Below are 10,749 nucleotides of genomic sequence, written 5' to 3'. Positions count from 1 at the left end.
CGCTCTAACCACTGAGCACACCACTAGGGCCTGGGAACTTGAGAGAGAAAAGGCAATTTGCACCTGCTCAAGCTGACTCATCCAGGACTACACGGCAGGCGGCAGGGCTGCTACAGGGAGTGTAATGCTAACTCAGCCACAGGACGGAGCCCCTCAGCCCCCTCCCCCCCGTTTGGCCCAGCCCCGTGCCCCGGAGCTTCCTGTAACCTCTACAGCAACAGGGGAGACGGGGAGGGGAGACCAAGGCAAGAGAGGCCGCCGTCCCCCCAGCACACACCCGACTCAGGAAGCCCTAGAACGGGGCGGCTTGGGGCTTCTCCTACCGCACAGTCCCTGGGACCTTCTCCTCGGTACCCCGACTTCTCCACCTCCAGGAAAGGGAGCGTGTCTCAGTCCTCTGACCTCGCGGCCCGGTGTGGGCCGGCCGCCCATCTCCCGTCCGGCCCTCCAAGCGGCCTCTTCTGTGCCTGTGGCCCGGGAACCAATTCGCCCCACAGCCTCCACTCAATACACCTGCGGCCCAACCCAGCCCTGGCTCCGCCACCTGGCAGCCTGGCCCCTGCGTGCTAAGCAGCCCCTTCGCCTTCCCCTGCCACGTCCACACCTGCCGTGCGGGTGCCCACCGGGCCCTGCACATTGCAGACTCGCCCCAGAAGCCGCGATGGGTCGTCAGGGTCCCCAGGGCCTCAGGAGCAGCCACACAAGGACAGGACAGGCCCGAAAACCAGGGAGGAGCCCGAGTGCACCTCACCCAGTGCCAGCCTGCACCGCGGACCCAGGCCCTCAGGCCCTCCTGCCCCACCAAGGCCTGGGGGGCCCACGAGTCCCGCCAGCAGCGAGGGCCTCTGGCTCTGCCGTTTGCTCTGCGGGGAGCCGGGCCTTAGTCTCCCCATCTGTGAAATGGGTGAGTGGTTAGTATTGTTAGGCGACTGGCGGATGGGATAAACAGCCGCACCTGCCTCTCTCTCCAACTCCCTCCTCCCCCAAACGGGCAGCTGCTCCACCTGACCCAGGCCCCTAGGACCGGGGCAGTGGTGGCCACCAGGACCGATGGCAGAGGGGCCGCTGAGCACCCCTCCCCACTCCACCACACTCCCCCCTTGGGCGCCTGCTTCCTTTGGGACTCACTTTCTCGTCTCCGCAGGAGGCAACCAGTTAGTGCTGACGGACGGACGGCCTACACAGGGCAGGGGAGCCCCGCGTCTGCAAGAGCAGCCTGATTCCTGTCCCGTCCCTGCCCGACCAGGACCCCTCCCAGCCAGGACCCAGCCCCAGGATGGGGTGGGAAACCCAGCCTCTCCCCTGTCGGCCTGCCGGTGGGACTTAGATGACCACAGAGTGCAGGCCGCCAGCTCAGGCTGAGGGCCGGGCGGCCGCGAGCAGGAGGACCCCACTGAGCCCCAGGCCAGGGCAAGGGGCCAGCCAAAGCGGATGCCCACATCCTGCATGTGCCGGGCGCCATACTGGCGGGCCTCCTCCGGGAAGGCCAGGTGCGCCTCCGTGAAGGCCCTGTGCGAGCAGCTGACAGCCCGCCAGCGTCAGGGCGCCTGGGGAGGGGCAGGTGACCACTCGTGTCTGCCGGGCGCTGGCCCTTCCTGCAGGAGGGGGGGGCTCAGTCCTCCAACCCCAGGACCTCATCCCACAAAGCCCTGTGCAAACAGCACCCCATGCCCCCCCCGTGCATGTCCCCTCACATCCCTGCCCCACATCAGCACCCTAATATCCCCCAAGCCCCAGCGGGCTCACACAGCCAGTGACCCCACCTGCAGCTGGAGCCCTGAAACTCCCCTGACCCACCTCAGGCTGCTGTCCCTCCCAGCAACCCCTCCCCACTTCACGGGGTGCACCCAGCCTCCTCTGGCTCAGCCTCAGTGCTCTCGGAAGCCCTCCCAGCCCCCGTGTCTCAGGCCCTTCCCCCCTCTCTCATGACGCCTCCACACCCTAACTCTGGGCCACAACCAGATCCCCTGCCCGTCAAGGCCCCGGTGCCACCCAGGGTGACTGCTGCTGCAGCTGAACCCCCAGTGGGCAGGGTCAGCACAGCCCAGAGGGGGTTGGGGCCGGCAGCAGGAGAGCCAGCCCCATCCCAGGACCTGCGGCCCCGCACTCGCCCCAGCAAGAGGCAGCAGCCGGTGAAGAGGAGCAGAGGGACGGCCTGGGCCAGGGCACTGAGGAGGCCGCAGGCCCAGCCGCACACAAGGATGAGGCTCAGGGGCAGGACCACCAGGATGGCTCAGTGGGTGCTGCTGGGGTGGGGGGGCCGGGCCTGCCTTGGAGCCCTGTCTGCCTGGAGGTCACCTTCACAGGACACCGGCCGCCTTGGCCTGAGCTAGACCACCTGCCTCCCTGATGCCTGTCCCCATGGTAACCACCAGGCCCTCCCAGTGGCTACTTGTCTGGCGAAGGCTTCCTGACTCCCAGGGTGAGGGGCTCCCTAGCACCGTCCCAACCTCCCAGGCTGCTCTGGGGCAGCAGACACGTGCCCCCAGGTGGCCCATTGGAGACACAAAGGCAAACCCAAAGGGCACGAGGTAGGCTGGGCGCTGGGTCCCTCGCTCAGGAGCCACCAGAGAGCAGGGGCCGAGGCTGGTTGGGGGTGGTTTTCATATACATGTGGGCCCGGTGGGTCAGCTGGTGAATTCCGGGGACTGAAGGAGGGGTGACTGCACCCCAGGACTCACACAGGAGGTCCCACTCCGAGGCGGAGACGTCCAGGTTCTTGACGGCAAAGGGGCCGACCAGGGGATGCGCTGTTCCGCCCTAGGAAGCAGGAGGGATGCAGCCTGGTGGGCGGGCCTGCCAGGGCCAGAGGGCGGACCGCCCTGGGGCCGCCAGATCCTCTCCTGCTCCCGGAGCTGGGGCTGCGCTGGCCTTGGGCCCTCGGGACCTTTGATTCATGTGACGTACATGGCGCGCTCAGGACGGGCTTAGGGCACTCACAGGCTGGAACCCGAAAAGGGTGCACGTGATGTGGGCTGACTCCCCCATGTGCACGCCCACCCACATATGCACACACGGCCCACCTGCATACACACACGTGTGCGCACATATGCACAAGTCTGTTTGGTGGATGAAAAGCTGGGTCCTTCCTCCCTGGGCGCACGGAGGAAGCCACCGTCTCTCACACTCATTCACAGCCACAGCCTCGAGGGAGGGGAGGGGGAGGGGGAGGGAAGGGGGAGAGGGAGGGCAGGGCCCAGCTGTCTGTCCTCAAGGGGCTGGGGCTGAAGGAGCAGGTGGGGGTGGGAGGCCCTGATGTGGGGAGGCTCACACTCTTCTCACAGACACACACACACCTCACTCACTCACCTCTGCACACTTATAGTCAGTCACCTGCACACTCACACATGGACACGTGCTCACAGTCTTAGTCACATACACACACTCACGCCCAGGCTGGCCCCGTGTGTGAGGAGGGAGCTGAGGGCGGCAGTGGGCAGCCCTCCCGCCTGCTGCCTGGGCCGTAGCCACTGCGGTGTGGGACCCAGGTGCCGTCCTACTGCCCGCCCCTGTGTCAGGCCCTTGCCCCCAGCCCTGGCTTTGCCTGATGGGGGTGCAGGGGTGGGAGGCTCACCTGACCCCCCCTGAGAGAAGCCACTCGTGAGCCTCAGCTCCCCACATCTGCCTCCCACCTCCACCTGCTCCCACCTCACCCCCAGCCCCTTCTAGAAGACAGACAGCGGCCTGAGCCCTGTGCGGTTGTGGGCTGCCACCACCTCCAGGAAGTACCAGTAGTCGCTGCCCACCACGGCCACCAGCAGTGCACCCAGGGAGGTGGCCAGCCGGGGCATGGAGGGGTGCCAGCGATTAACTCCCGACTCCCCTCCCCTCCTGGCTCCCTCTACTCCCTGACACCCCCTCTCCACCCCACCCCCCAAAATCGCTGCTGCTGGCTCTGCAGCGGCCAGGGCCTGGAGAGGGGGGCGCTTGCCAGGTGGCCCACTGGGGGCTCGGGTTCTGGGCAACAGGGGCATGAACAGCGAAAGGAGGGGTCATCCCCACAGCGGCGAGGGTGTGACGTGGGTCCCTCTCAAGGGAAGGGGACAGCGGACCAGGCCAGGAGCTGCTCCGTGGGTTTCCTCCCGCCCGGCCGTGGGTGGAGCCATGCAGGGTAGGGACAGCCCACTGCACTCCTCCGGCTGGAGAGGGTCGGGCACTGAGGACCTTTTCCTTGTCTGTTTTGGGGAAATGTAACCTTGTCATGTGCCCATCAGAGGGGAGGACCTTCAACCAACCTCAAAGCAAGAGGCTGGCTTTACCCAAGACCCAGTCCTCGCGTCCCTCCCACCCACTCGGGGCTCCCAGCCCCTCGGGGCTCCACTACAGTCCCTCTGCAGCCTTGAAGGTCCTGATGACCAGGTGGGGAGACCCCGAACACACACAGCACAGCCAGGCCTGGCAGGTGAGGGGTCACAGGACTCGCGAAGGGAGAGAATAGAGCACTGGGACACGGAAATGCACGCCATAGCTTAGGCTTAATGATGCAAAAGCACGTGAACTGGCATCCTTCATCCTCTACTCGTCCAGCAGCAAAGACCTATGATGCGCTCGTATAAATCTCAGGCTGTGAGCCGGAAGCCCACGTGCCCACACCTGTTCTCTCCCCCCCTCCCCCCCCCCCAGCACCTCCAGGATCCATAAGCCGTGGCAACCAAAGAAAGAGAATCAGCGTGGCCCTCAGCAACGCCAGGCGCAGACAGGACGCCGTGGCCCCACTTTCACGAGAAAACACGGCGGCTTAAGTTCTCACTCCACACGGTCAGTGCCTCCTTTCCTAGGTCACTGCCACGGCCCACAGGCAGCGGCGACACTGGGGACCGAGCCTTGGCGACGACACCCTCCGCGGGACCAGGAGCGCGCGGGGCCTCACTCCATGGCTGCCAGCTGCTCGATGGCACTGCGGACTTTCTTTGCGATTTCTTCAAACTCTTTCTGCTTGTGGTTGGCTTCCTTTGCCTGGAAATAAAGAACAGACTCAGGAGAGCGAAACAGCAGCTTCCCAATCACACCGTGTGGCTGAGGTCAGCGAGACGGGTCCGAGCAGCACCGGTCGGGCTGCCCCGCGAGCCTGGCAGAGCCTCCTCTCGTCTGGGCGAAGGGCCCTGTCGAACACTAGCTTCCTCCGAACACAGCACCTCCGCCTCCCGCCGCCCAGGGCTAGCTTCCAGCCTTCCGCCTGCTCAGCGCTCCCTCCGGAGAGCAAGTGACAACCACATTAGCACCCAGGGACCGCCTGCCCCACCTTAATTTTAAAAAATATATATTTATTGATTTCAGAGAAGAAGGGAGAGAGAGAGAAGCATCAATGATGAAAGAGAATCATTGACTGGCTGCCTCCTGCATGCCCCCTACTGGGGATCGAGCCCGCAACCCAGGCATGTGCCCTGACCAGAACTGAACCCGGGACCTTTCAGTCCGCAGGCCCACGCTCTACCCACTGAGCCAAACCAGCTAGGGCTGCCCTACCTTAATTTTTATTCTCCTTGATTTGTCACATTAAAGAACAAACTCTAACATTTAAAAATTACTTTCAATATGTACTTTTTAAAAAAATGAACTTTAGAGAGGGAGAGAGAAAAAAAGAGAGAGGGAGAGAAAGAGAGAAACACATCATTGGCTGCCTCCCGAACTCCCCCGCCCTGGATCCAACCCGAAGCCTGAGCATGTGCCCTCATCTTCTGCTGTACAGGACGATGCCCCAACTCACTGGGCCACACCAGCCATGTGGCTTACTTACTTTAAAATTAAAAGAAAATTTAATTTTGCCCTGGCCTGTGTGGCTCAGTTGGTTGGAGTGCCATCTGTCCTTGCACCAAAAGATCGCAGGTTTGATTCCCAGTGGGGACATACCCTGGTTTCAGGTTCAAACCCCGATCTGGGTGCGTTCAGGAGGCAACCCATCGATGTTTCCCTCTCCCTCTCCCTTCTTTTCTCTCTCTGAAATCAGTGAAAACATATCCTTGAGTAAAGATTAAAAAATAGTAATAATAAACATTTTTTTAAAAGAAAATTTGATTTTAAAAATAATACATTGACAAGAACAAGAGAAAATGGCCAGTGGTGAGCCTGGTAAGGGACCCGCGCCTGAGCCCTTGCAGACCCTGTGCACACAGATGCCATGTCGGCACCACCACACGGAGGCCAGCACCGTCACGCACACGCTTCCTACCAAAGGGGTTGAAGAAACAAGAGCCTCCTGTGAGAAACAGTGAAACTGGCCGAGCAACCTGTGCGGCAGCTCCCGCCTGCCCCCAGGTTTAGGAACCCGAGTCCAAAGAGAAGCAGTTGCTCCGGGTGCTCCCGTCTGAAGTTCACTCTCCCCGGGCTTGTTCACACCGGCTCTGCCTCACTTCACTTCCCCCAAAAGGCGGGGGCAGCAATGCACACACAGGGCTGTCGTGGGCTGGCCTCGCAGTGACCTGTCCACCCACCGGCAGCGGCACCTCATTTAACCGGGTCCAGACGCACAGCACCACCAGCACCCTCCCCGCCGCCCGCATCGGTGCAGCACAGCACGGCACCCGCCCCGCCGCCCGCATGGGTGCAGCACAGCACCCGCCCCGCCGCCCGCATCGGTGCAGCACAGCACCCGCCCCGCCGCCCGCATCGGTGCAGCACAGCACCCGCCCCGCCGCCCGCATCGGTGCAGCACAGCACAGCACGGCACCCGCCCCGCCGCCCGCATGGGTGCAGCACAGCACAGCGTGTCCTCTGGTTCTCAATAAAACGTCTGATGAACGACTGCCCGGCCCTGTGTGGTGCACTCACCTAACAGACTGCACACCTGGGCTGAAATAGCCTACAAAACAGATGAGCCTTAGGGAGCCAGCCCACGTGCGGCGCACACGTACAGGGCGATTGAAACTTCGTGGCCCATGCGCAGAAGTCAGTATTTTGTGGAGGAGCCGGTATTTTGTGGAAGAGCCACACTCAAGGGGCCAAAGAACCGCATGTGGCTTGCGAGCCGCAGTTTGCCAGCCACAGACCTAGGACATCACAGACTTGAGGGCCGAGGCTTAGCTTAAACTTTCCATCCCTCGCCCTAGCCAGTTTGGCTCAGTGGATAGAGTGTCGGCCTGCGGACTGAAGGGTCCCGGGTTCGATTCCGGTCAAGGGCATGTACCTTGGTTGCGGGCACATCCCCAGTAGGGAGTGTGCAAGAGGCAGCTGATCGATGTTTCTCTCTCATCGATGTTTCTAGCTCTCTATCCATTTCCCTTCCTCTCTGTAAAAAATCAATAAAATATATTAAAAAAAAAAAAAACAACAACTTTCCATCCCTCTTTAAAATATGTAAATTTTAAATGACCTGGAAGGAAATACACTGGGTGGCAGTGGCCACCCCTTATAGAAGCTCATACCGTTTATGACCAAACAGAGACATAAAACCTCATGCATCACTGGAAGTGTTCTGTGTGACGGGAGAACAAACACCCGATGCCCAATAAATGCCGCCCACCCGCCAGTGCCGACAGCGCCCCCTGGTGGCTTCCTGCTGGGCAGTGCTGTCACCTCCACAACAGGCCCCAGCACTGCCTTTCTGGGTGTCTATAGTCGCCTTCAGCCTCACCGACCACCCCAGTCTTCCTCCCGTCTGCTCAGGCACAGCTTTCTCTCGCCTGTCCCCTAACGACTGTCCCCTAACGATAAACAAGGCTGGTCTGTCACCTAGAGCCGCCGGCCACCTTCAGCCTGCGGCCACCCACCAGCCCAGGCCTGTTTCTGTGCAGCCACCGGGCTAATGGGCTTTACATCTGTAAACGGTTGTGGAAACAAGAACAGAGACGCCATCTCACAGACGCGCTGCCGAGAGGGTGTGGGGCTGGAGGGCTCGGCGTTGCGGACGCCCAGCAGGCCGGCTTGGGCTCTCACCCATCACACGTACCACTTTGTTCTTGGCTCTTTCTTTGTCCAGTTTCAGGAATTCACCGAGGGTCAGCTCCTCGAACTGCTTCTTGACAGAAAGGAAGGCACAGCCCGACGAATGCTTCTTGTGTTCCTCCCTAGAGGAGCGACACAGAAGCAGGTCAATGAGGTGGTGGAGGCAGAGGCCACAGCTCATCGCTACAGCCTCCCACCGCTCCGTCTCCAGACGCCCTGCTCGCTGGAGAGCAGAGTGACGTCCCAAGTAGACGGAACCAGGACTAGGTCCCCGGCCACTTCCCCACGCGGCTCAGCGCAGCGCCTTCCCTCTGTGGACGCCCCCTCCCGCCCCTCCCCGATGGAGTTTACCTGGAGCCCTGAGCAGTTAGTAGGAAGTGCTACGTGAGTCCAGATCCCTCTAAAACCCTCAAGGTATTTTTTGTTTTAATCCTCACCCGAGACTGCAATGGAGGGATGTGCCTCTGACCGGAATGGAATCTGTGGCCCTTCAGTCTGGGCTGGTGCCCTCTATCCACTGAGCCAAACAGGCTCAGGGCCTCTAGGGATGCTGTGAAGCAGCCTCATACCCTGGGAACTGTCACATAATCTACTGGTTTGGAATAAGGCCCGCGGGCCAGGCTTCTCCAGGGAAGCGCTGGGCCGCGCACCATCACGTCTGCGTGGGGAAGCAGGCGGCGGAGCGCCCAGCACCGAGCCAGAACCCTGCGAACGAACACACAGCACAGAAGTCCAGAGGGTCAGCCCACAGTGACGAGGACATGAAAGCATCATCGCGCGTAGGAGACCCACTCCCCAGAACACACTGGCCTTGCCCAGGGGCTCCTGGTGTGCCCGCCACGCCATCCCGTCAACACCGGGTCGCGACCGCAAACACATTCCCTGGCCAACAAGAGACAACTGGGCTCGTTCTCTACGGGAGGGGAAGTGGTGGAAACAGGCGACTCTGCGGGGAAGGAGAGCGCGGGCACTGCCCGGCAGAAGACACTGCGGGCCCTGAATGCAGACACAGGGTCCGTCCCCTACAGAGCGAACCCAGCAGGGCCCGAGCCCCTCTGGAAGGCTGGTTGCTGGTGTGTGAACTGTAGCACAATAAGGCTTGAGGTTTGAAACTGAAACAAGCCCTAGCTGGTTTGGCTCAGTGGACACAGCGTGGGCCTGTGGACCGAAGGGCTCTGGGTTCGATTCCAGTCAAGGGCACATGCCTGGGTTGCAGGCTTGATTCTCTCTCATCATTGATGCTTCTCTCTCTCTCTCTCTCTCTCTCTCCCTCTCCCTTCCTCTCTAAAATCAATAAAAACATATTTAAAACAAACAAGCTCTTGCCCTGACTGGTTTGGCTCAGTGGCTAGAGCGTCAGCCTGTGGACTGAAGGGTCCCAGGTTCCATTCCCGTCAAGGGCATGTACCTTGGTTGCGGGCACATCCCCAGCAGGGGGTGTGGAGGAGGCAGCTGATCGATGTTTCTCTCTCACGGATGTTTCTAACTCTCTATCCCTCTCCCTTCCTCTCTGTAAAAAAAAAAAAAAAAATCAATGAAATATATTTTTAAAAAAACTCTGAAACCAGAAAGGCACCTGGGCACCCCTGGTCACAACAGCAGCTGCTCCCAGGTTCTGTCCAACCTCCAAGGCCTCGGGGACCGACAGGAAGGAGCCTCTTCAACACGCACCGCGGGGCACTGGCCCCATCAGGCTGTGAGGCGGAAGCGGCACGAGGCGCTGAGGTTCGTCCACTTGCAACAGCGGCTTGGGCGCAAAATGAGGCCGGAACCGCTCCCGCCCCACGCGTCCTCCCTGGACATGCGGTTTGCCCAGCTCCGCGCAGAGCGGAGGGGCAGGCAGGCGGCACTTACAGGGGGTCGTCGTCCGGCTCCCAGCCTTCCAGCTCCTTGAAGCAGAAGAAGCACTGGGCCAGGTCGGGCTCGTTCTCGGTGGGGCAGTGGATGAAGCCGGCCGCGGCCATCTGCAAGGGAAGGCAGGCTCGGACCGCGGCGCGTGCCCTCCGGGAGCCCAGAGGGGGGCCGAGCCCGCGGGGGGGGACACCCCGGGAGCCCAGAGGGGGTCCGAGCCCGCGGGGGGGACACCCCGAGAGCCCAGAGGGGCGCCGAGCCCGCGGGGGGGACACCCCGGGAGCCCAGAGGGGGGCCGAGCCCGCGGGGGGGGACACCCCGAGAGCCCAGAGGGGGGCCGAGCCCGCGGGAGGGGACGGCAGGCCTGGGCCCGGTGGGACGGGCCTGGGACCCCGGGCCCCCCGTCTCACCCGTTCCGGGGTGCAGGCGCAGCCCTCCAGGAAGGGCCAGTTCTTGAACGTGGAAACGCGGTGGTCCTTGAGGTAGAGCTGCCAGGCCGCGGGCAACGACGGGGCACCCATCCCACCGCCACCCCGAGCGGTGCCGCGATTCAAATCGAGCGGTTGGCGGCGGCCGCGAGGCCTGTCGGGAGCGCCCAGCTCGGAAGCGGCCCTCGCGGCCTTCTGGGAGTGCGCGGGGCATGCTGGGAGTTGTAGTCCTCCCTTTGCACGGCTGGGCTTCTGCGCCCCGTGCACCTAGCGACCTCGGTCCCGCGTTTGCCGCTTGCAGGCTTAGCAGAATGGTGCAAGGGGAGCTGAGGTGGGCTGCAGTCCTCGTAATGGATTTAAGGAGGCGCCGGTCGAGTACATCTGTATTAAGCCCTTTCACCCTGCAAACTCCGGTTGTCCTTGTGGGCGCCCCACTCCTGGGGCCCCCTAGTGCCAGCTCCCCCTGCCCCCGAGCCAGCTGAGTTGGAATGTGTGCTGAGGCCGCGCATCCTCCAGGGAAAATATGTCCCAGGTGAAATCCAGGGCTCCGCCTCCGCCCTGGCTCAGGGAGCTATGAACTCGGCTCTTA

The 10,749-nt window shown here is 62.1% G+C and overlaps 2 protein-coding genes across 2 annotated transcripts; both read right to left on the bottom strand.

Annotated features, from left to right (window-relative positions):
* Window positions 1–566: 566 nt before the first annotated feature.
* Window positions 567–3,791, bottom strand: TMEM235 (transmembrane protein 235). The gene is given in 6 exon segments (XM_070395420.1): window positions 567–685; window positions 803–893; window positions 1,395–1,521; window positions 2,094–2,246; window positions 2,684–2,760; window positions 3,675–3,791. Coding segments are annotated over 6 exon segments (684 nt in total).
* A 991-nt stretch (window positions 3,792–4,782) lies between these two features.
* Window positions 4,783–10,320, bottom strand: BIRC5 (baculoviral IAP repeat containing 5). The gene is made up of 4 exons (XM_070393444.1): window positions 10,143–10,320; window positions 9,736–9,845; window positions 7,886–8,003; window positions 4,783–4,956 (listed from the first exon to the last, which is right to left on the bottom strand). Exons 1-4 carry the CDS (start codon window positions 10,251–10,253, stop codon window positions 4,867–4,869), a joined length of 429 nt encoding a protein of 142 aa, XP_070249545.1. The 5' UTR covers window positions 10,254–10,320; the 3' UTR covers window positions 4,783–4,866.
* Window positions 10,321–10,749: the final 429 nt, after the last annotated feature.

The sequence above is a fragment of the Myotis yumanensis genome, unplaced genomic scaffold, assembly GCF_028538775.1.
Source record: "Myotis yumanensis isolate MYYU_CA2020_CCGP unplaced genomic scaffold, mMyoYum1.0.hap1 SCAF_16, whole genome shotgun sequence".
Classification (NCBI taxonomy): Eukaryota; Metazoa; Chordata; class Mammalia; order Chiroptera; family Vespertilionidae; genus Myotis; species Myotis yumanensis.
The sequence above is the reverse complement of the archived record's forward strand: the minus strand, read 5'-3'. Positions and strand labels throughout refer to the sequence as shown.

What these genes read in the sequence shown, in the direction of transcription:
- BIRC5 (XM_070393444.1), bottom strand. Translation starts at nt 10,253, where the DNA reads ATGGGTGCCCCGTCGTTGCCCGCGGCCTGGCAGCTCTACCTCAAGGAC. An exon ending in GCGCCTGCACCCCGGAACGG is followed by an intron (nt 9,846 to 10,142) that starts GTGAGACGGGGG and finishes CTTCCCTTGCAG; the next exon opens with ATGGCCGCGGCCGGCTTCAT. An exon ending in AAAGAGCCAAGAACAAAGTG is followed by an intron (nt 4,957 to 7,885) that starts GTACGTGTGATG and finishes CTTTATTTCCAG; the next exon opens with GCAAAGGAAGCCAACCACAA.